The sequence below is a fragment of the Hemitrygon akajei genome, chromosome 21, assembly GCF_048418815.1.
Source record: "Hemitrygon akajei chromosome 21, sHemAka1.3, whole genome shotgun sequence".
Taxonomy (NCBI): Eukaryota; Metazoa; Chordata; class Chondrichthyes; order Myliobatiformes; family Dasyatidae; genus Hemitrygon; species Hemitrygon akajei.
Window position 1 is genome coordinate 10,072,724 of NC_133144.1, and position 25,712 is coordinate 10,098,435.

The 25,712-nt window shown below is 42.5% G+C and overlaps 1 protein-coding gene and 1 pseudogene across 1 annotated transcript in view; both read left to right on the top strand.

The window, feature by feature from the left end:
- The first annotated feature begins 2,195 nt into the window (after positions 1–2,195).
- On the top strand, positions 2,196–2,307 carry LOC140714533 (U6atac minor spliceosomal RNA; annotated as a pseudogene).
- A 268-nt stretch (positions 2,308–2,575) lies between these two features.
- Positions 2,576–25,712, top strand: part of LOC140714066 (furin-like) — a 152,056-nt gene continuing 128,919 nt past the window's right edge. Inside the window, exon 1 of the mRNA XM_073024769.1 lies at positions 2,576–2,929. Within this exon, the coding sequence (XP_072880870.1) occupies positions 2,756–2,929 (174 nt within the window). The 5' untranslated portion in view covers positions 2,576–2,755. The remainder of the gene's footprint in view (positions 2,930–25,712) is intronic.

The following is a 25,712-nucleotide window of genomic DNA, read 5'->3' on the forward strand; positions in this document are numbered from 1 at the left end:
TCTGAATCTAAATCTAAATGTGTGTCTCATAAACACCAGAGATCCTGTATATGCTGGTACACACACAAAATGCTGGAGGAACTCAGCAGATCAGGTAGCATCTATTGAGAGGAATAAAGAATTGATGCTTCAGGCTAAGACCCTTCCAGGACTAGGACTGAAGAAGGGTCTTGGCCCAGGTCGTCGACTGCTTACTCTTTTCCATAGATACTGCCTGCCCTGCATTTTGTGTGTGTTACTTTGGATTTCCAGTATCTGCAGATTTTCTTGTGTTTGTGATGAAAAACCTGTTTCAAATAGGAAACATGGATGATAAGCCAACCTACAGCATTTAAGAAAGGGTGATGAGGAAAAATGATATTTCTTTACCACCAGACAAAAAGTCCATTTGGAACACAAAGTTGATCAGTGATTTATAAACACAGATTCTGCAGATGCTGGAAGTCCAGAGAAACACACACAAAATGCTGGAGGAACTCAGCAGATCAGGCAGCATGTACGGAGAAGAGTAAACAGAGTTTTGGGCCTTTTTAAGTTCCTCCAGAATTTTGTGTGTGTTGCTTCAGGCATATCTGTTATAAACAGTGGACGGTTGTGAAGTTGGAGATTTCAGAGTCAGGATTACAGGGATGTTTAAAGGATGGACATTTTAAAACAGTGAGTGAAGGAGGATCAGAGATAACTAGATGGAGGTACAGTAAAAAGATGATAAGCGGCATTGATAGAGTGGACAACCAGACACTTTCCCAGGGTGGAAATGGTTAATACGAGGGGGCACAAGTTCATGGTTAATATGAGGAATGTTGAAGAGGGGTGGGTTTTCTCCCCCACAGTGTGGAATACGCTGTCACATGCGGTGGTAATCACAGATACATTAGGGACTTTTAAGAGACTTTTAGACAGGCACATGGATGAACGCAGGATGGCCTTGTGGGATGGGAGCGTTAGGCTGGACTAGGTTAAAAGGTTACAACATAGTGGGCTGAAGGCACTGTGTTGTAATGATGTATGTTTTATGAATGTGGAGTGTGATGGGAGTTGTGGTCAGGGGATTGGGTAGATTGTCAGGGGCTAGGGACAGTAGGTCAGAGATTGTGGGGGTGAGGGTGGATTGTCAGGAGTCAGGGACAGTAGGTTAGAGATGGGGGGGATGAGGGTAGATTGTCAGGGGCTAGGGACAGTAGGTCAGAGATTGTGGGGGTGAGGGTGGATTGTCAGGGGCCGGGGACAGTAGGTTAGAGATGGGGGGGGTGAGGGTAGATTGTCAGGGGTCAGGGACAGTAGGTTAGAGATGGGGGGTGAGGGTAGATTGTCAGGGGTCGGGGACAGTAGGTTAGAGATGGGGGGGGCTGAGGGTAGATTGTCAGGAGTCAGGGACAGTAGGTTAGAGATGTGTGTGTGTGTGTGTGTGTGTGTGTGTGTGTGTGTGTGTGTGTGTGTGTGTGTGTGTGTGTGTGTGTGTGTGTGTGTGAGAGAGAGAAGATGGACCAGTCAGAAAGTCAGAAGTTTACCTGTCAGAAAGTGTGCTGCATTCTGAGGTATCAGTAGAGGAGTGGGTGGTGGGAGAATCTCTACAGGTGAGTGTTTGGGAGGATGTCTCTGGCAGTTCTGTTGGAGAGTTGAAGCCCGTTTCCATAAACCATGACTGCAATGGGCAGACACCCTGGTCCAGGGAGGGGTAGGACACTGGTGAAGGGGCTTGTCATGTCAATTCTGGGGCAGCTCATTCACCTTCAGTCCCCACCAGACACTCAGCACTCACCCGTGGCTCCAAGAGGCTGTTTGAATGGGACAGTGGCCACACTGTGGTATACCGCTTCGACAGGTGGGCTAAACCAGGTGAGGGTAGCTGGTGGGTTTCATACCCCAGTGAGTCCTGATGAAGAGTCTCGGCCTGAAATGTCGACTGTTCACTTCCTTTCCATGGATGCTGCCTGGCCTGCGGAGCTCCTCCAGTATTTTGTGCGTGTTGGTTGGATTTCCAGCACCCGCAGATTTTCTCTTGTTTGTAGTTGGGCTTCATACTCCGGCGAGATAGGACCCTGCCTGAAGCAGCAATTGAAGGTCCGGGCGGATGGGATCTGCAGTGAGATCCAACAGTCAGGAAGGCGGCTCTGCAGCGCTTCCCGGAGAGCGAGGGGCCCAACAAGCCACCGCAGCCAGTTTGTGAGCACACACCGGACTCGGATTCGGACTTGTTATGTGAAAGGAGACAAAATAGCACCCCGCCCCCCCCCCCGAGGCTTTACAACACACAAATGGTTAAGGCATTGCCGTCGAGTTGGAAGCATCTATCCATGTTTTTATCGTATTTGTGAGGTGTTTTGCTCCTTGAATCGCTGTACGATATGGTGGAATGATAATTAAAATTGAATGGTGAGAGAGTGGAGCTGTCCCAGTTCCATGGCTTTTACACTTTGAAAAACTCTCCCACACAGCGGACAACCTGGAGTGGGCGTGGTCGCCGCGGGCGGGACAGGGGCGTGGCCAATGCGGGGCGGAGCCAGGGGCGGGCCGGCGCCGCCGTCTCGCGCTGTGTGTGGCTGACGCGTTTCCGGCGACCCGTAGGGGGGCGGGGCGTCGGGTCGGGTCGGGTCGGCGGGGAGAGGGCGGCCGGAGCGGCGCCATGGGCAGCCGGCGTTGAGCTAGCAGGGTTGACGGCTTTCTTCCCCGGGTGGCTGAGTTGGCGAGCGAGGCCCGGAAGGAGAGCAAGCGAGCGAGCGAGTGGCGGCTGCGGAGTGAGGAGGTAGTGGCCATGGAACGGGGAGCCGGGGCCGCCCTGTGGTTCTGGGCGCTGCTGGCGGCGGGCACGGGGGTGGCGGGCGTCGTGTCGAGAGTTTACACCAACACCTGGGCCGTGCAGGTGGCGGGCGGCCCGCAGGAGGCGGAGAGGATCGCACGGCAGCACGGCTTCATCAACTTGGGCCAGGTGAGTGGCCGCCGCGCCGGGCCGGGCCGGGGGTGATTTGGTGGGGACCGGGGGTGGGGAGACGGTGGAATGGGGACGCTCTCTGCCGCCGCCTCCTCTCTCCGTACACTGCCGGGCAGCTGCACTCCACCGGGACGGTGGGCCTACGGCGACCCGCAGCCCCGGCTCTGAGCCGGAACCCGGCCGAACAGCGCTGACATCTGCACAGCTCCGGACCCCCTACTTACCCCGCTGTCCCATTCACGGCAGCACCGGCCGTAGTCACTCCTCCTTGGGGCTCATCTGGGTAGAAGTTCTTTAAAAAGCAAAATGGAAGTGGGCATTATAAAACTAATCGGTAATTAACTTGTTTACAGAAAACTGACTCGTCATGAGTTATTTTAAATGGTCATTACTAATTCATCTCGTTTCTAGAAGTGCCTTTTATATTCGCAATGATTCCTTGTGGGAGATGTTTTATCGCTTCGTTCAATCTGCATCCCAACCCCCCCCCCCCAATCCTGTAACACACAATTTAGGAAGGGGAGAAACTCTGATAAAATCATTTTGCCTATGAACCACCAGTGAGTAAGCGACTTGCGTAACAGGAGCAAACCCGCAGATGCTGGAAATCCAAGTGACACACACGCACACACATAATTCTGGAGGAACTCAGCAGGACAGGCAGCATCTATGGATATGAATAAGCAGTCGACGTCAGGACAGTCCTGATGAAGGGTCTCGAACCGAAACGTGGACTGTTTACTCTTTTCCATATATGTGTTTCTCCAGCATTGTGTGTGTATGTCGCTGGCGTAACTAATGGTTGAATTTTTACATTCCAAGTCCTGGGGCCGTAATCTGCGTCCTAAATGGGGCTGCAAATTGAAAAGTGGTTCTGCAATCTGGGCCGAAAAAAAGAGTTTGCTTTTATTTTTCACCCACCTGTTCAAATTTGCTGTTAAACATTAAAGAATCAAATAATGATTGATGATCATAAATAATTATATATATTATGTCCGTTGATTATGTACTTCCGTCTTGGATATACATTTGATTATAATATTTTGCTGACAAGGGTATAGTTTAAAGAGAGCTTAAGGTATAGGAAGTTATTTTCTGAAGAGTTTTGCCTGAAAGCATCCACTGATGATCAGGGTCTCCACCTGAAACGTTCGCAGTTCTTTCCCTCCCCTGAAGTGCCGAGCCTCCAGGCAGCTTGCTTGCTGCTGCCCGAATGACAATGTATCTTGACAGTTGTTTTAAGTGTTTTAGGAATAATACATTTCTCACATCAGTGCTGACAGTCCAATGTGGAGTTCGATCTATCCGATAAATGTACAAAAAGTTGCTCCATGAGTGAAACAACTGATTTTCCGATTTTGTAGATGTGCTCAACACCACCCAGACACAATTTGATCACTACTGTTTCTTTGAGGTCAGCTTTATGCTGAAGTTGTAGATTTTTATTTTGCTGTGATTTTAAGAAAAAAAATCAAAGTTACCCTAAAACCAGTGCCTAGCAGCTTTAATGCTTTAAGTAAAAGGATTAACTAAAATTTATCAAACACATTAATTAAAAGATACTTAAGAACATTGAAGCTTCTGAATTGTATTTTCTTTGAATGTATTTATTTTTACCATGTTATTTGGGGTGCTTCTGTAGCAATTTAGTAAAGGTGTAATATTTTATGGAGCTATTTATTTTTGATTAATGCACAGTGCTGGAGGAACTCAGCAGGTCAGGTAGCATCTATGGAGAGGAATAAAGAGTCAATGTGTTGAGCGGAGACTCATTTTGATTTGTATGTTTCAAAGCCTTTCTGTAAGTAAGAAAGGATCAGCAGTTTTCTAAATAGGGATATTTAGTGTTGTCTGCCATCCATCAGCATGTCATAATTTTAGAAATTGAAACATTGTCATATTTGGCAACGCAGTAATACTTGAGTGAGACAACTGGCTTTCTGCTTGTTCCACTCTGGAGCGTTTTATTGATGTCTGGTGGTAATCCTGATCACAGCCATCATGTTGAGGTCCAAGGGCATCTGTTATACCACAGGGATCTGTACAGTTTAGGGAGTTCACAAGTGGGCCGTCAGATGTTCTTCCCTCTGAGTTTCATTTTGTCAGATGTTGCATGTTGTCTGTGAGGCAGAAAATGGGGGAGTGAATGAATGTAATAGTTTTAACATCAATAGCCAATATAGGAGGTTCAAATGATACACTGCAATAAGCCACATTCTCCTTTGAGTTGGGCTACTTAACTCTCCACCTCTGCTTGTTTAGCTAGTTATCAGTCAAAGGACCTATTTGAAGCCTGCAGTCTGTAATAATGAGGTGGAGTGAGTCTGTCGCCGCAATTTGTTTTTCGTTGGAAGTAGTGCAGCAACTCATGAAAGTTGAGAATGTATGTTTCTGGCGATATAAGATAAGTTTTGTTATGGATTGCTCTCAGTTCCAGAAAGTCTGCCTCTGACTTCCTAGATTCAGGGCTCTAAGGAGAGTGTTTCTGAATATGTTCCACAACAGTGTCGTTCTTTCTGAAATCTTCATTCGAGGAAATGCTTTGCAAATTCCAGAATTACAATTATTATTAATTAAGCTAATTACAGTTTAGTCATCTTCGAAACATGCATCTTAAGGTGTATTTTATCATACTATTGAGTAGTTTCTACTTTATTAAGCGGAGCATTTGACATTTAGATTCTGACTTTCTAGATGTAATTATGCCCCAGTCCACATTTGACTTTTTTCAAACAATATGCCAATCAGTCGGCTTTGCACAGTGGGATTGTGAAGAGGCCATTTTGCATTGGATGAATGTGTGGCTTTGCATTTTGATAATGTCTACTTTACTGATCGCAACATTTCAAATCCGATAAATTAGCTCTAGACGATGAGGTCCCATTTTGTGCTGACGTACTTGTATATGCATATAATGTTGAACTGCATTTCAAATCTATATGTAAATGATTTGTTTAGAGTTAGTCGCAATAAAATAGTAAAGTTTTTTTTACCTACTTCAGCAACAGAAAATAATATCAGAATCAAGATTGTTGTTACTGACATGCTGTGAAATGTGCTTTGTGGCAGCAGTATATAAAACATTACTATAAATTACAATAAGAATATAAAAATAGTGCAAAAAGAACAAAATAATGAGGTAATGTTCATGGGTTAATAGATGGGTTCAGATTCTTGATAGGTGACATTCATCCACGGAGTACAAAGCTTATTGTTTCTGATCCCATGGTCTCTTTACTGTCCAGTCCAGCTGACTTTTTCAGCCATTCTGTGTACATGTCAAATTTTTGACATTTGCTTTGTTTTTGTAATGTAAAATTCTGATCACAGTCTGATTTCTTAGCATGTTGCTGGAAAAAGCTTGATGTGTTTCGCTGGCAATTCTTCAGTAAAGGTCCCTTATTTCATAAAGTGGAGGCAAGAAATGGAACCCTTGAACAATAGTTCAGTTTGTGACATTGAAGGGAAAAACGTCGCACCGCGTCAGTAAGAATGCTTGATAATTTCATCTGTATTTGTGTTAACAGCTTTCAGAATGTTCTGAATTGCATGTATTTGTCAAGCCCTGAAAGATTAAATTCCCCTGGATTAACTCTAGTGGAATATTTCTATTTTATTGGAAACAATTAGAATCATTGAGCTTTTCCTTTTGCTTCAAACCTATGATCCTTTGGACTGGGATACTGGATTAGATCATGCTTAATTTGACTTGTTCCGTACTTTGTGCATTCCCCGTTCCACTTAATCAACCTTCATAGCATTGCAGCTCTAATCCCACTGAATGCCTCACTAACTGCCGTGTATTCCAGTGGTGATCAGTTTGACTGCTCAGGACCACTATCTTAGATTGCCCTGATAACCTTTTGATTCCTTGCTTTACCATTTAAACTCTTTCTAAATGTCTGATTATAGATATTTAAAACAGTAGAAATAGATTTTAGTTTAAATTATTTAAATAAAATCTAATAAAGATTTAGCTTTGTATCAAAAATATTAACACAGCATCCATCGTCAAAGACTGCACCATCCAGGCCATGCTATCTTCTTGCTGCTGCTATCAGAAAAGAGGTACAGGAGCTTCAGAACTCTTACCGCTAGGGTCAAGAGCAGTTATTACCCTTCAGCTGCTGAACCAGGGTAGATAACTTCACTGAACTGATCCCACCACCCTGTGGACTCACTTTCAAGGACTTTACAACTCATGTCCTTGCGTTATTTATTATTTTTTTCTTTTTGTATTCGCATAATTTGCTTTTTGGCATCTTGGTTGTTTATCCGTTTTTGTGTGTAGTTTTTTTTGATTATGCTGTGTTACTTGGTGCCTACTATAAATGCCCACAAGAAAATTAATTCAGGGTTGTGTATGGTGACCATGTGTAGTTTCATAATAAAATTACTTTGAAAATGCTAGTTGAGGGAACAAATACTTCAATCTTTTTCTTCCAGCTGATCAACTCCATTCACGTGAATGAAGTTGTGCTAGGTGGCTTTTACGAGGCTACAAAGCAGGAATATTTGGTGATACTTGCAGGCGGCCCCCAGCACATCCTTGGGTTGTGTTGGTAATTAACACGAGCAACACATTTTACTGCATGTTAGAATCAGGTTTAATATCACCGGCAAATGTTGTGAAATATGTTGCTTTGTGGCAGCAGTACGTTGCAATTGTTTGTTCATTAGGTGCCATGTCTTATGACGTGGTCGGGTGTGATCTATGACCATGAACGTTCTTGGCATATTTCTCTACACAAGTGGTTTGCTGTTGCCTTCTGGGCAGTGTCTGTACAAGATGGGTGGCCCCTGCCATTATTAGTACTCTTTGGAGATTGTTTGACGTAAAGAGTTCACATATCCAGGAATTGTTATATGCACCAGCTGCTCATATGGCCATCCACCACCTTCACCCATGGCCCACGTGATCCTGATTGGAGGACTAATCTGGTGCTACACCTTGCCCAAGGGTGACCTGCAGCTTAGCGGAGGGAAGAAACACCTTAACCTGCTTTGATAGAATCGCATCTCCACCCCAGTGTAGATGTATTGCATCTACGTTGCAATATACAATTTTAAAAAATATATAAATTACAATAAGAAATAAGTCTGTCCTGAGCGTTATAGGCTCATTTGGCTGGTGTTTATGCTGGTTTCCGTGGCGTGAAGCGACTGACACAACAGGGCAGGGAGGGTGGTTGTTCCCTACGGAATTGAGACCCTAATGATAAGTCTCTCCATTATCTTTGCCTGTAATCTGTTTGTTCATGTTGTCACTCTGGAAATTGAGTTAGCCCGATCAGCTGTTTACTGTCAAATTGCAGTCGTGCCCAAACCTAAAATGTTAGCATTGTTAGAGGTGTGTACACAGAATGGATCTTCACTTAATTTTTGTAAACAATGTGTGGAAATACTTTTAAAACAATAAAGGAACGTTCTATTGCCCAAATAACTGCAGATTCTGTCTCACTTGCAGTAGATAGCAGTAAGTGATCTGTTGATCTATGTAGCCGAGAGAGAGTACACACTTGTGTATCAGGAGAAAAAAACCTAACCTTAAATTTATTTAATATTTCCCAAACATTGGTGCGTGGCTTTAGACCAATTTCAGGCTTCAGGATTTGGAGCTTTGGTCATTTCTGGGGTTTACTTCACATGATGCTTGGGTCTCCACTATTGATAGTTCTGATTACTCAACAGCAAATGTATTGTTACACAAGTATTTGTGTCGTCATTTTATTTTCTCATGTGTATTATCACTGACATGCTTGTTATTTTGCCGAAGCAGTATGGAGTAATACTTAAAAACCACTATGATTTATAATAAAATTTATATTTAAGTAGTGTAAAAAGGGAACAAAAGCTGAGGTAGTGTTCATGGGTTGGTTTATTGTCTGTTTAGAAATCTGATGTCCTGTCATTTAACAGATTAGTCCTTGATAATGCAGAACTGTCTATGCTGAAAGTATTTGTTTAGATTAATACCAGCTTTGTGGAGTAAACTTGAATCCAGAAACACTCATGGACTAGGGTCAGGCAAGGCTGACACCAATTTATCCAAGCATGTTTATGTAAACTTACTGCCCATTACGCTGCTAGCATTTAGAGCACCAGTGAAGTCTGTCTATTCTTGGCCACTCAGATGTAGAAGGATTCTTCATTGCTGTTTCTCTAACAGTTTTGTTTTACCTGTCAGGGTTGTTAGCTTGAACTCCCAATCCTGGTGGACCACTCTTAGCCTGGCCTCTACTCTTTGACCCAGCACAAGGCCCTGACTGCAGCCAACATTGCTTTCTGGGTCATTGAGGCACGCAAGCCTCCAAACCACGGCAAGGCTGTGGTCCATTTGGAGGATTTTTGTGTAAAATTTCCTTGCTGGAAATGAATTAGGTTTTAGAATCATAGACATAAGAAATTCTGCAGATGCTGGAAATCTACAGCAACAAATAAACCTACTGGAGGAACTCAGCAGGTCAGGCAGCATCTATAGAAATGAATAAACAGTCAGTGTTTCAGGCCAAGACTCTTCACCTGCTCTGCCATTAAAACACCTGATTCCCATATCTTGTGGTACCTTCCTCCCCCTTCCCTCTTCATTTCCCCACTCTGGCATCTTATTTCTTCTCTCCTGCTTATCATCTCCCCATGGATATTCCCTTTCTCCCATGATACACTCTCCTCTCCTATGAGATTCCTCCTCCAGTTATTTGTCTTTTCCATTTATCACCCTTCCAGCTTCTTACTTCATCACTCTCCCCCACCCACCTGGCTTCACCTTTCACCTTCTAGTTTGTCCTCCTCCTCCTCCCTCCACCACCTTATTCTGTCTTATTCTTCCCCTTCCTTTGTAGTCCCTATGAAGGATCTCAGCCTGAAACATTGACTGTTTATTCATTTTCATAGATGATGCCTGATCTGCTGAGTTCTGTCAGCATTTTGTGTGTGTGTTCTTGTGAAACCCACTGTGTGCAAGTTTACATATCAAAATTTAATATATCAAACACCTGACTATCTATGCTTGAGGTGCGGAATTACAAAGATTCACAGCTCTCTGCAAACGCAGTTCACATCTCAGAGTGGGCAGTCGCCCTGAGGCTACAACCTCAATTAAAAACATCATGCACACAAAAAATAATCTCTCACCATCTCAAGCATTTGGGCGTTTCAGTGAAGCAGCTTCTTTCCAATAACCTCAAGTGTTCCTGACTTTGCCTTATCTCAAGAATCAGTCTTGTGAATCCGTTACTCTGCCTGTTAGTAATCTTCTTGGTGATGGGTGAACAAAGGTGTCAAGCTCTCTTGGTGTGGCCTCACCAACGCGACCTCTGCATTGACAGTAAACTTCCTTATTCTGAATTCCATACATACAAACATAGAAAATCTACAGCACAATACAGGCCCTTCGGCCCACAAAGTTGTGCTGAACATGTCCCTAGCTTAGAAATTACTAGGCTTACCTATAGCCCTCTATTTTTCTAAGCTCCATGTACCTACTCCAAAAGTCTCTTAAAAGACCCTATCATATCCACCTCCACCACCGTTTGCCAGCAGCCCATTCCACGCACTCACCACTCTCTGAGTAAAAAACTTACCCCTGACATCTCCTTTGTTCCTGCTCCCCAGCACCTTAAACCTGTGTCCTCTTGTGGCAACCATTTCAGCCCTGGGGAAAAAGCCTCTGACTATCCACATGATCAATGCCTCTCATCATCTTATACACCTCTATCAGGTCACCTCTCATCCTCCATTGAGAAAAGGCCGAGTTCACTCAACCTATTCTAACAAGGCATGCTCCCCAATCCAGGCAACACCCTTGTAAATCTCCTCTGCACTCTTTCTATGGATTTCACATCCTTCTTGTAGTGAAGCGACCAGAACTGAGCACAGTAATCCAAGTGGGGTCTGACCAGGGTCCTATATAGCTGTAACATTACCTCTCGGCTCCTAAATTCAATTCCACGATTGATGAAGGCCAATACACCATACACCTTCTTAACCACTGAGTCAACCTGCATAGCTGGTTTGAGTGCTATGGGCTTGGACCCCAAGATCCCTCTGATCCTCCACACTGCCAAGAGCCTTACCATTAATACTATATTCTGGCATCATATTTGACCTACCAAAATGATACTACTTCACAGTTATCTGGGTTGAACTCCATCTGCCACTTCTCAGCCTAGTTTTGCATTCTGTCAATGTCCTGCTGTAACCTCTGACAGCCCTCCACACTATCCACAAAACCTCCAACCTTTGTGTCATAAGCAAATTCACTAACCCATCCCTCCACTTCCTCATCCAGGTCATTTATAAAAATCACAAAGAGTAAGGGTCCCAGAACAGATCCCTAAGGCATTCCGCTGGTGACCAACCTATATGCAGAATATGACCATGTCATTGTTCAGTTTGCTTTCCTTGTTGCTAAGTGTACCTGGTAGTTAACTTGCTGCAATTCCAACACACCCATTTCTCTGCACAACATTCACCAGTTGGTAATTGTTAAAGATTGTTTTCAAATGTGAATAACCTCACCTTATTCATATGTCATCTGCTGTAACCTTGCTCATTATAAGCCTCTTCAGACTATTGAGCTTGTACTTTGTTCTCCCATTAGCTTTGCATCCTGAGTATTCTCAGTCACTGACAGCTTGTAAATGGCTGAGACCAAAGGATAGATAGTTGCAGCACGGTTAACAGTCTACTGATCTGGCAAATAGCAGTTTATTCCTTTTACCTCATGCACATCAATGCCAAATTAGCCAGTAAACAAAGTACATTTATTTTTAAAGTATGTATATATCATATACTACCTTGAGATTCATTTTCTTGCAGGCATTGACAAAAAATAAAGAAATGCAATATAATTTATGAAAAGTTATACATAAGTAAAGACTGACAAATAACCAAGACTGACAAACTTATCCAATTATAAATATTTAACTTGAGTTTGATGAGTTTTAGGGTGATGTAGATTGTGTATGCAGATTGGGTAAGAAGACCGGGGGGGGGGGGGGGGGGGGGGACACGACAAAACTTGGTGAATTGAGAAAAGATATAAATATTTATTTGCTCAGTACCCACCCTACAGAAGTCCAGATTGTTGTTCACATTTCTAGATTAAACAAAAAGCCAGTGCTCATTTCCTGTAACCTCAGGAGTGGTTCCCAATTAAAAACAATAGCCACTTACCAGGAAGGAGATGTGGTGAGCTTGAAACTGTTGGCTTCTAATGTGCATTGTCACACAGTGATAGAGCTGAAAGTAGTCCTCACTGAAAAGTTTTTTGCTGCACTTCTGAAAAAAATCTGTCTCTCAGGTTTAAAAATATTTAATGGTATCAAGTACTCCAAACTAACTTGGAAAGTCGTACTAATGTATTGGAAAACAAAACCTGCAAATGTTGGGATTTCTCCCACAGATCAGGAAGGTTCAATGGGGCACAAGAACTGGAGAAGTAAGAAAGAGGTTTGAGTTGCAGAGAGAGAAGATTCAAATCACCAAGGAAATGGTACTTGATAAATTAATGGGACTGAAGGTGGATAAATCCCCTGGACCGGATGGCTTGCATCCTAGGGTCTTAAGGGAAGTGGCGGTCGGGATTGTGGATGCATTAGTGATAATTTTTCAAAACTCGCTGGACTTGGCAATGGTCCCGGCAGATTGGAAAAATGCTAATGTAACTCCTTTATTTAAAAAGGGCAATAGACAGAAGGCTGGGAATTATAGGCCAGTTAGCCTAACATCTGTGGTTGGCAAAATGTTGGAATCGATAATTAAAGGAAACAGTACCAAGGCATTTGGATAAACATAGCTTAATAGGACAAAGTCAGCATGGCTTTACAAAAGGGAAGTCATGTTCGACAAATTTGTTGGAGTTCTTTGAGGACATAACATACAGGGTAGATAAAGGGGAACCAGTGGATGTGGTGTATTTGGACTTCCAAAAGGCATTTGACAAGGTGCCACACCAAAGATTATTACTTAAAGTAAAAATCATGGGATTGGGGATAATATTCTGGCATGGGTGGAGGATTGGCTTTCTAACAGAAAACAGAGAGTTGGGATAAATGGTTTATTCTCAGACTGGCAGTTGGTGACTAGTGGTGTTCCGCAGGGGTCGGTGTTGGGACCCCAACTCTTTACAATCTATATTAATGATTTGGAGAAAGGGACTAAGTGCAACGTATCGAAGTTTGCTGATGACACAAAGATGGGAGGGAGTGTAATGAGTGCAGAGGACATTGAAACCCTGCAGGGGGACATAGATAGGCTGAGTGATTGGGCAGACATTTGGCAGATGAAATATAATACTGACAAGTGTGAGGTCTTGCACTTTGGCAGGAAAAATAATAGAGCAAGTTATTATCTAAATGGAGAGAAACTGGAAAGTGCTTCTGTGCAAAGGGATCTGGGGGTCCTGGTGCAGGAAACACAAAAAGTTAGTATGCAAGTGCAGCAGGTGGTCAAGAAGGCCAATGGAATGCTGGCTTTTATTGCTAGGGGGATGGAGTATAAGAACAGGGAGGTCTTACTGCAGTTGTACCAGGTATTGGTGAGACCACACCTGGAGTACTGCGTGTTGTTCTGGTGTCCATATTTAAGAAAGGACATACTGGCTCTCGAGGCAGTGCAGAGAAGGTTTACTAGGTTAATTCCAGGGATGGGTGGGTTGATGTATGATGAGAGGTTGAGTAGATTGGGACTCTACTCATTGGAGTTCCGAAGAATGAGAGGCGATCTTGTTGAAACATAAGATTGTGAAGGGGCTTGATCGGGTGGATGCGGGGAGAATGTTCTCAATGATGGGTGAAACTAGGACTAGGGGGCATAATCTTAAAATAAGGGGATGCCGTTCCAGGACTGAGATGCGGAGAAATTTCTTCACTCAGAGGGTAGTGGGGCTGTGGAATTTACTGCCCCAGAGAGCTGTGGAAGCTACTACACTCAATAAATTCAAAACGGAGATAGACATTTTCCTGGATAAAAATGGCATTAGGGGATACGGTGAGCGAGTAGGTAAGTGGACATGAGGCTAGGTTTAGATCAGCCATGTGATCTCCTGGACCAGTTTTCGATAGCCTGGATGGGTCGGAGAGGAATTTTCCAGATTTTTTCTCCTCAATTGGCAACTCGGTTTTTTTCCCCCAGGTGATCACATGGGTTTGGGCGGGATGAATAATAAAATAAAATGGGCAGCATGGTACCCTGTTGGTTGGCACTGTTGCCTTGTGGGATTCGGTGAAAACTAGAGTTAAGATTGGATCAGCCATGATCTTGTTGAATGGCGGAGCAGGCTTGAGGGGCCGATTGGCCTACTCCTGCTCCTATCTCTTATGTTCTTATGTTCTAAGGGTGGAAGGAGCAATGGGAATTTCTCAGGGAAAATGCAGACCCATGGTTGTCAAGGTAATACAGTTGCTTTTAGTGGTGTATTGGTGGGGATTTAGCAGTCAGGATGAAAAACAATGTTATGAGTTGTGGAACTATTGGGAACATGAAAGAAGAGAATACCAGGAATGCTGTGAAGATCTGTGGAGGGAAGAAACTTAGGGCAGCATGATAGTGGTTATTATAGTACCAGCTGTGAGATCTGGTTTAGTTCCCACTGCTGTGTATAAGGAGTTTGTACGTTCTCCCAGTGACTACATAGATTTTCGCGGGTGCTCTGATTTCCCCCCCCCCCCCCCCACATTCCAAAGACATGGGTTGAGCTTCTTTGAAACATTATATGAGGAAAAGAGAGATTGGAGTGAGTGTGTGATGGTAAATTAGTGTGACTGGAAGTACAGGGTAGCCCTTGGGGCTAAACAGAGATGCCCACCCTATTGCGAGCACTGGTGGACAAGTGCAAATGAACTGCTCCTGGAAGTACTGTTTATGTATGGATAGTGAGCAGAGATGGTTGCACCCTGAACTGATGCAAGAGCAAAGCAGTGTATTTCAGAGGAATTAATCTGTTCAGAATGCTAGGAGGCAAGGGGGTATCTGCTGGTGGATAGTTGAAGGTGCGCCACTGTAGCATAGCGGTTAGCATGGTGCTAATACAGCTAAGGGTGGCGGAATTCAATTTCAATGTCACCTGTAAGGAGTTTGTACGTTCCTTCCCATGAATGAATGGGTTTCCTCCCACATTCCGAAGGCGTATCAGTTAGTAGGTTAATTGGTCATTGTAAATTGTCCTGTGATTAGGATAGGGTTAAATAGGTGGGTTGCTGGAAGGGCCTTTTCTGCTCTGTATCTCTAAATAAATGCAGTGTAAGCTACAGAGGGAGATTCACTGAAGGCAGATTCTGGTGGAGTGGAAGGTGAGGGTGAAGAAGTCTGACCAACCCTGATAAAGGAGAAAGGAAAAGTAAAAATCTCACTGAAGCACTTGTTATCAAAATGTGCTACAGGGAAGGTAGAACTTCAAGGATGAAATGGAGTCCTCACAGGAAGGTTGTCAGTGTGACTGGAAACTGTGGACATAACATTGGGCACTAACCTGCTGGTTTGAACAGAAAAGCCCAGAAAGGGAAGAGTTAGGTGTGAGCCACAAGGAATTGAGGGGAAGATGTAAATTTACAGCATGTCATGGAGTTGTTTCAGGTCAGACAGCTTCTATGGAGACCTGGGTTTCCTGACCTGGGGTCTACAGACCCCTTGCTTAATGGTAATGATTCATGGCTTAAAAAAATTGGGAACCCCTGATGGAAAGGAATACTACCCTGATGAAAGGGCTTAGCCTGTGAGACATTAACTGATTATTCTTTTTCATTAATGCTGCCTGACGTGCTGAGTTCCTCCACCTTTCTGTGAGTTTTACTCTGGGTTCCAGCATCAGCAGAGTCTCTGGAGTATGTGTGTCATGGCCCCATGCAAGTTGCCATAGCCACACCTTTGGTTTGGAAAATGTGGAGTTGAAGAGGTTGAGTGATATGCAATTGAGTTTGGCCAGGCGAATAGAGGTGATAGGAGGGGCCTCAGACATGCTGGTGTGAGATGCCATATGGAGTGTTTGATGTCCTTGGTGGAAATGAGGTGCAGATAAGAAAGTGGAAGCTCAACGATGGACGACATCAGATGTCATATATCTGTGTAGGTGGGGGGGGGGGGGGGTAAGGAACAGAACTTAGTATGGAAAAGCCTACAAAAAGTAGTGGATACAGCCCAGTCCATTACTGGTAAACCCATCCACACCATTGAGCTCATTGACATGGAGTACTTTTGCAAGAAAGCAGCACCCTTTATGAAGGAACCCCACCATCCAGGCTATGCTCTCTTCTCACTGCTGTCATCAGGATCGTCAAGCCCACCAGGTTCAGGAACAGTTACTATCCTTCAACCATCAAGCTCTTGAGCCAGTGGGGATAACTTCACTCACTCCTTCGCTGAACTGGTCCCACAACCTATCGACTCACTTTCAAGGATTCTTCATCTCATGTTCTCAGTATTATTGTTATTATTATTATTATCATTATTTAGTTTGTTTTTACTTTTTAGATTTGCAAAGTCTGTTGTCTTTGGTACTTGGGTTGTTTGTCCATCTTGTGCAGTTTCTCATTTATTTTGCGTTTCTTTGTATTTACTGTAAATGCCCACAAGAAAATGAATCTCAGGGTATTGAGATATTTCTGTACTTTGATAATCAAATTTACATGAACTTCAAAAAGTTAGTTGCAACAAGAGCTGGCTGAAACAATCATAAATAATACATTCTGGATGTCTTGCAACTGAAATGGTACCTTTTAAGTTTTGATGTATTATCTTTAAAAGTACCTCCTAGTGCACACTTGTTAGAATTTACTAATTGCTGGTGTAACTTTGCAACTAACGGTTTTTCGATAGTACTTTATATTTTGACAATATTTCTGTTTAATAGTATCAATTTCCTGGGCTGATATAGCATATTGATATCTGTAAACCACAGCTTGTTTTATTTGAGCTCATTTTGCTTTTACGTTCTCATTGTGAATGAGTCTTGGCAGGGTGGGGTGTAGACAGCATGTTTCCTTGTGGAAGAATTCAGAATGAGGCCATTGTTTAAAGATGCTTAACACAAGATGAAGCATATTTTCTTGTTGATAACCACTGAGGTTTTGGAACTTGTTTTCAGCAATTGGTGGGAACAGAGTTTGAATCTTTTTTCAGGTGGTTTGATTCCTTACGAAAAGCTCCTGCATACACACTCAGTGGCCACTTTATTAGGACACCTGCTTGTTAGTGCCAACATCTAATCAAGTGGCAGCGATTCAGTGCATAAAAGAATACAGATATGGTCAGTGGTTCAGTTATTGCTCAGATCAAACATTAGTATGGGAAAGAAATTATCTAAATGACTTTGACCGTGCAGTGATTGTTGGTACAGAAGTGGAACCCAGTGTGGTCTTCTATTGCTATAGATGGCGATGGTTTGAACATCTCAAACTGCTGATCTCGGTATTTTCATGTGCGAAAGTCTTCAGTGTTTACAGAGAATGCTGCTTAAAAAAAACCCCCCAAAAAACACACAGTGAGTAGTAGTTCTGTTGGCAAAAACACCTTGTTAATGAGCGAGGTCAGAGGAGAATGACCAGACTGGTTTAAGCTGACAGGAAGGCAGCGGTAACTTAAATAACCATAACTTAAATAACTTAAATCTGTGGTGTGCAGAAGAGCATCTCTGAATGCACAACACATTGAATCTTGAGGTGGATGGGCTATAGCAGTAGAAGACCACATGGGGTTCCACTTCTGTACCTAATAAATTGGTCTCTAAGTGTAGGTTCTGTGGTCATGAAATAGTGGACCAGATTTGACGTGCCAAGTGAGTAACCTTACACTTCAGATACCCCAACCAGCTCCAGGCATCACAGCTAGATTGCAAACTGCCTAAATCAATTGTTAAGGATAAGGTTATGGAGTAATTGGTGACATAGGATGAGATAGATCTGTGGTGCAGAAGGGAATGAGGAAAAAGAGGGGAGCAGAGGCTTGTTAAAAGAGGGGACTCAATAGTCAGATGAACAGATGGGAGATTCTGTGGGGGCAAACGGGAGACCTGGATGGTATGTTGCCTCCCAAGTGCCAGGGTCAATGATGTCTTGGATTGCATCCACAGCATTTTGGAGAGGGAGGGAGAGCAGCCAGATGTCTTGATACATATTGATACCAATGACATAGGAAGGAAAAGCAAAGAGGTCCTGCAGAGATAATTTAGAGAGCCAGGCAGAAAGCTGAGAAGCAGGACCTGCTAATTTCTGGATTGCTGCCTGTGCCATGCACCAGTGAAGGTAGAAACAGGATGATTTGGCAGATAAATGCATGGCTGAGAAGCTGCTGCAATAGGCTTCAAATTCTTGGATCATTGGGATTTCTTCTGGAGCGGCAGGACTGGTACAAAAGGAATAGGGTTGCACCTGAAGCCGGTGGTGGGGGGGGGGGGGCGCGTAGGGAGACCAATATTCTCGCGGGCATGTTTGTTAGAGCTGTTGGGGAGGGTTTAAACTAATTTAGCAGGGTGGTGGGAAGTACAGTGAAGGGACTCAATAGAACGGGTGGTAAAAAAGCAAAGATACTGTGCAGTCAGACTGTCAGGAAGGGCAGGCAGATAAGAGACAAAATTGCAGCCAGCATTAGGGATGCAGAATCAAAAAGAGTAGCAAATACAGTACTCAAAGTGCAAGAAATAAGGTGAATGATCTTGTTGCACTATTATAGATTGTCAGGTATGATGTAGCTGGGAACTGAGTGTCTAAGCTTACGTGTTGTTTCAGAGGGATAGGAAGTAGGCAGAGGGGTTGGTGTGACTCTGCTGGTAAAGAATGGCATCAAATTAGTAGAAGGATATGACATAGGATCAGAAGATGTTGAATCCTTGTGGGTTGAGTTAAGAAACTGCAAGGGTAAAAGGACCCTGTTGGCAGTTATATACTGGCCTCCAAACAGTAGCTAGGATGTAGACCACAGATTACAACGGGAAATAGAAAACGTATGTTAAAAGGGCAATGTTATAGTCATGAGAGATTTTAACATGCAGGTTGATTGGGGAAAATCAGATTGGTATTGGATCTTGGGAGTGAATTTGTTGAATGCCGATGAGATGACATTTTAGAGCAGTTTGTCGTTGAGCCTACTAGGGGTCAGCTAAACTGGATTGGGTGTTATGTAATGAATCAGAGGTGATTAGGGAGTTTAAAGTAAAAGAATCCTTAGGAGGCAGTGATCACAATATGATTGAGTTCAACTTTAAATTTGATAGGGAGAAAGTAAAGTCTGACATAGCAGTATTTCAGTGGAGTAAAATAAATTACAGTGGTATGAGAGAGGGGTTATTCAAAGTAAATTGTAAGGACATGCTGCCAGGGATGACAGCAGAACAGCAATGATGTGCGTTTCTGGGAAAAATGAGGAACTTGCAGAGTTAGATGTATTCCAAAAACAAAGAAATACTCAAATGGCAAAAATAGTACACCCATGTTGACAAGGCAAGTCAAAGTTATGTATGTAAAAGCAAAAGAGATGGCATTCAACAAAGCAAACAATAAAGGGAAGATGTAGTATTTAGAAGCTTTTAAAAACTTACAAAAAGCAATTAAAAGAATGATTGGGAGGGAAAAGATGAAATATGAAAGCAAGTTAACACAAACAATATTGAGTTGGGTAGAAAAAGTTTTTCAAGTGTATAAAATGAGAGAGAGATGAGAGTGGGTATTGGACTGCTAGAAAATGGGGCTGGAGAAATAATAACGGGGACAAGGAGATAGCAGATGAACTAAATGAGTATTTTGCATCAGTCTTCACTGTGGAAGACACAAGCAGTATGCCAGTTGTTGAAGGGTGTGAGAGAAGTAAGTGCAGTTACTATTACAAGGGAGAAGGTACTTAAAAATCTGAACAACCTAATCATACATGTCACCCAGACCAGATTAACTACACCGTAGGGTTCTGAAAGAGGTAGCGGTAGAGATTATGGAGGCATTAGTAATGATCTTTCAAGAATCCTTGCACTCTGGCATGGTTCCAGAGGACTGGGAAATTGCAGATGTCACTCCACTCTTTAAGAAAGGAAATTATAGACCAGTTAGCCTGACCTCAGTGGTTGGGAAGACGGTGGGGCCAGTTAAAGGATGAGGTGATGGGAGTTCTTGGTGACACAAGATAAGATAGTACAAAGTCAGCATGGATTCCTTCAGGACAAATCCTGCCTGTCAAACCCGTTGGAGTTCTTTAAGGAGATTACAAGTAGGATAGATAAAGGGAATGTAGTGGATGTTGTATATTTGGATTTTTAGAAGGCCTTTGACATGGTGCCACACATGGGGCTGCTTACCAAATTAAGAGCCCATGGTATTACAGGAAAGTTACTAACGTGGTTAGAGCATTAGCTAATTGGTAGGAGGCAGTGAATGGGAATAATTGGTGTTGGCTCACCTTGAGTATTGTGAACAGTTTTTGGCTTATCTAAGAAAAGAGGTGCTAGCATTGGAGAGAGTTCAGAGGATGTTCACAAGGATGATTCCAAAAACAAAAGGGTTATTAGGAACGTTTGATGGCTCTGGGTCTGTACTTGCTGGAATTTAGAAGGATGCGGAGGAGGATCTCATTGAAACCCTTTGAATGTTGAAAGGTCTAGCCAGAGTAGATGTGGAAAGGATGTGTTCCATGGTGTAGTAATCTAGGACGAGGGCACAACATCAGAAGATTTAAAACAGAGATGTGAAGACTTTTTTTGGCCTGAGGGTGGGAATTTGTTACCACTGGTAGCTGTGGAGGCCAGGTTGTTGGTTTATTTAAGGCAGAGATTGATAGGTTCTTGATTGGATACAGCATCAAAGGTTATGGGGAGAAGGCCGCGGAGTGGGGCTGAGAAGGGGGAATAAAGGATCTGTCATGGTTGAATGGCAGAACAGATTTGATAGGCCAAATGGTGTAATTCTGCTCCTATGTTTACATATAAATATAAACAAACAAAGGTATCAATTTCAGAAAATGCCTTCAGCTTCCCTTTGCTCTTTGAAAGTTGTGCCTGTAACCAGTCTGAACTACATGTCACTACAGGTCTAAACGATGTGATTAACTCAAAATGGCTACTGTGTATTTCAGGTATAAGATTTGGTCCGCCTGGGAGTACCTTAAACCACATGATTAATAACTGTTCAGGTGGACTCTCCATTATTTTATTCACTTTACATTGAACTTTCAAATAAATTCGGACTGTAATAAACGTAGTGTTTCTCATTACATTAAGTGAATTTTAATTTCTTAATGATAGCAAATGGGGAAGGTGATTTGCATACAAGAGCACAAACTTCTAGTATTTTTAAAAAGGGAAATTTCTTGTGAAATCAGAATGACATGTTTTCTTTTTGCACCTAACAATGATGTGGCATTTTGGTTTTAATTGTAACCACGTGTATGTGTTATATTTCAGCTGTTACAGTGAAATTTCACACTGTTGTTAAAACAACTGGCAACATTTGCTTTGCTTGCCATGCCAGGAGCATTTATTCTGCAAGTAATCTTTTATTGCTGTTCACTATCACACACTTGGCTGGAGTGTCATGGAGTTCGGTTATGTTTGCCATTAATGAGTTTGCATACTGATACTAGCAAGTATTTACTTTATTGAAGCATTGTTTTATAATATCTCCCAAGTGTTCCCAATTTTTTAAGGAACAAAAACAGATAAAGTGTGAGCAGAATTCTGGCTATTACAGAAAATATAATTTGTAATTGATGGAATAGTCTTCAGTTCATTCCTATCCCCAACACTTCAAGTTCAGCTAAGAAAATGGTCACTTTCTACAGCGATTTAGCAGTTTACTAAGTGACTCAAGTGCCACTAGAGAAGGATAACGCAGCATTTTAAAAAAGAGTGGGAACTATGTACTTAGATTAATGTCATGAGGGGTGGTTTTGTAACTTGGAGGTTTTCTGTTAAGCTAATATCGAACTCCTGGTGTCCTGCATACAGTTGTGTTCCACGAGACTTGCATAATTGTGAGTTTTGCATATTGTGAAAGGGATCTTTAAGTCGTTGATTGAGTGCCTTTAGAAAATATTTTTCCACTTTTGGGAAAGATGAAAATTAGGGGCTTTCTGTGCAGGACGTATCCAAGAAATCCACAAGAAAGTTCAGAAAAGACTTCTAATCTCAGAGTGGCAAGAATGTGTCAGAATGATTTGTGAATTGTATGAACACATTTCAGGGAAAGCAGGAGAAACATATGAAAGATAACAGAATAGAGGGTCAAATGATTAGATTTAGATGAAAGGGGAAGTGAGACTCGAGTAATACACTAATGCTTACTGCCTGTCGGGGTCAAATGGTCAGCTTCCGTAATGTATATCCAATAGAACAATGTTCAATATTCCTGCCCTGCAAGTGGACTGCCTCATGCGGAGGTTCAGTTCCACTGATCGCAGTAACCTGTTATTTCAGCCAAGCCATAGTTATTCATGTCAGCTGAGATGGTAACTGAACGGTATCAGATCAATTGCAGGAATGTTGTAACCGAACGGTCTGCTCTCCTACGTGCTGGAGGCTCTCACAGTTGTGAACATGAGCTTTTGAATGTGCATGTTTTTGCTTCAGGCTCAGCTCATTGTTCCCACATGGCAAGTTGCCCAGCGTGTACTGTTACTAACACGACCGAGTAAAAGCGTTTAATTATACTGCTCCATTGTCATTCTTGCTCTGTACGTACGTAACGAAGGGGAAGTATTTATGGATTATAATGCCATAAGAAATAGCATTTGGCCCATCGAGTCTGTTCCGCCATTCCATCATGGCTGATCTAATTTCTCACTCAACCCCATTCTTCTGCCTTCCTTCTTAACCTTTGCCCTGACTAGTCAAGAACCCATCAACCTCCACTTTCGATATGCCTAAAAGCCTCTATAGGTGCCTTTGGCAATGAATTCCAGATTCACCACCCTCTGGCTAAAGAAATTCCCCATTTCTGTTCTAAAGGGACATCCTTGTATTCTGATGCTGTGCTCACTGGTCCTGGGAAACTTCATCTTCACGTCCACTTTATCTAGGTCTTTCAATATTCGATAAGTTTCAATGAGACACTCTACCTTTCTTCTAAACTCTAGTGAGTACAGGCCCAGAGACATCAAATGCTCATTAACCCTTTTATTCCCAAGATCATTCTCATGAACCCTCTCCAATGCCAGCACGTTGCTTATATCTATATGAAGGGAGTAGGAGCAAAGGTTGTAAGGAATTTCGATCATTGGGTTGCACAGTTCAGTATTTCATGGTTGTAAAGTTGTCTAAGAAAATTGAAGAAACATTCTCTGATACTGTGAATACCAGTGAAGTGTCCAAATATTTTTTCAAGTCTGATAGCTTGCTAACCACATAATTTAGTATAAGTACTGGTTTTAATTTTTAAAAACCTGCATCAGGAGGTTGAAAACTGTCAAATTTTGCCAGCTGGTGACTTTCACTTGATTTAGTGTTTTATGAAAGATAAAAGGAAGCTTATTCATTTGGATCTTAAGAATATAAAAATGCAAGAAAGAGGCACAGGAGAGAGATTTTAATAAGATCATGGTTGCATATTTTACCTCATTATTTTTACTGGATTTCGCCCCTCTTCCAGCCCTGATGAAGGGTCTCAACCTGAAACTGTGATTGTCCATTGCCTTCCACAGATGCTGCCCAACCTGCTGAGTTCCTCCAGCTCACTCGTGTGTAGCTGCAGATTTCCTGCATCTTCAGATGTCTGCGTTTTACTTCAACATCATTTCCTGAACCAGCCCTAGACCTCTTCATTTCCCTTAACATCTCAAAGTGTATGCACCTGTCTTGAATATGCATGGCAACTTGGCCTCGACAGCCCTTTGGCTTGTTACCCTTATGGTGAAGAAATTTCCTCCCTATCCTACAGTTTATTTTGGGACATGATCCTTGACTCTAGATAACTTAGCTGGGGATATCTCATCCTTGCATTACTTTCTCAGCCTTAAAGGTAATGAGGTCTCCTATTATCTCCAAACATGGTATATCCTGTCAAAAGAGAAACCCAAGAATCATTCTGGGCATCTTGTTACATGGATTGGAAGGTCAGACCCATACACATACTATTCCAGATTTGGACTCATCAGGAGCCTATACAATTAGAGTAAAACATTTCTTGGCCTCTAATCATAGGAACAAAATTGGGCCATTCGCCCCATCGAGTCTTCTCTGTCATTCCATCACTGTTGTTTTATCCTCCCTTTCAACCCCGCCTCCTGCCTTCTCCCCGTAATATTTGTCATCATGACTAATCAAGAACCTGCTTTAAATATACCCAATTACTTGGCTTCCAAGGCTGATTGTGGCAGTTAATTCTGCAGATTCACCACCCTCAAGATAAAGAAATTCCTCCTCTTCTCTGTTCTAGTAGGATGTCCTTGTAATCTGAAGCTGTAGCTTCCCCACTATAGGAAACTTCCTCTCAATGTCCAGTCCACGTATTAAAGCATTAGAGGGCAAGCTTAAAGGGTCGCGAGTGGCACAATTTGTAGTGCTGCTGCCTCAAGCACGAGAGACCCTAGAGCAGGGGTTTCCAACCTCTCGGACCTCTTGTTTATGGTAAAGTTTCATGACATCAAAAAAAGTTGGGAACTCCTACCTGGAGTATTGCCTGTGTGGAATTTGTATGTTCTTCCTGTCAGCACGTGTGTTCCCCTTCTCCAGTGTTCCAGTTTTCTCCCATATCCCAATGATGTGGACTGATAGATAAATTGACTGCTCTAACTTCTGATGTATAGGTGAATGTTACCATATGGGCAGAATTGTTTAAGATTTGTTTATTTATCGTATGTATATCAAAACAGATAAAATGTGTCATTTGCCTTAACAACCCAAGGGTGTGCTGGGGACAGCCCACAAGTGTGGCCACACATTCTAGAGCAGCGCAGACATAGTTTGCCCACAATGGTTAGCAGAACAATGTGAACAGCAACAACATGGGGAGAACAAAAAAGAACTTAATGTAGACCTGTGTAAATGAATGTTTGATTAGCACCTTTTTGGTGGGTTAAAGATTCTGTTTTCACCCCTTTCTCTCTGAAGCTAACATACCCTAGATTTTAATTTTTTGCTGTCCTTATTGACACTGATTTGGGTGTATGGAAACCTAAGATCATCTCAATACCAACACCTTTCAATTATGTCATTTTAAAGAAAAATGCTACACATTTCCGTTTTCTACCAGAATAGATGGCTTCAATTTTTCTCGTAACCTATTGAATGACATCACTTATTCATCTACCTGTCTGTATCTTCCATGATGTTACTTTGTTCTTCCCTGTAAGTCATGATGCCATTGGTGCGCCTGGCCCCTTGGCTAAATCACTGAACGGTGAATAGTTGGGGCCCAGCAATGAATCTTGTAGCACCCTGTTACAGTCACCTAATCTGAAAACTATCCATTAATGCTTGTTGTTTTCTGTCCATAAATTTACCTTCAGTCCATGCTAAAAAAATTGCTGTATTATCTAATTTTGGTAATGTCTTCAATGGCTTATTATCTAAGGTATTCAGAGCCCAAATACATCATATCTACAGATTTGCCTCTCTTAACTGTTATGTCAGTTGTGAGTGATTTGTCAAACAAAATTTCTGCTTTGTTAGTTCTCTGCCCAGTAAGATTATTTTTGAAGTGGCACATTGCCACTTCCTTTATTTCCTTTGCTAACATTTCCTGTACTACTCAAATCAACATAGCTTGTCTGTGTTTTTCGGTTTACTCTCTCCTGCCTTTTCAAGGACATTCCTTTCTAATCTTTGGGAGCCATTCTAGAATCCATGCAACACTGCCTTATTTCATAC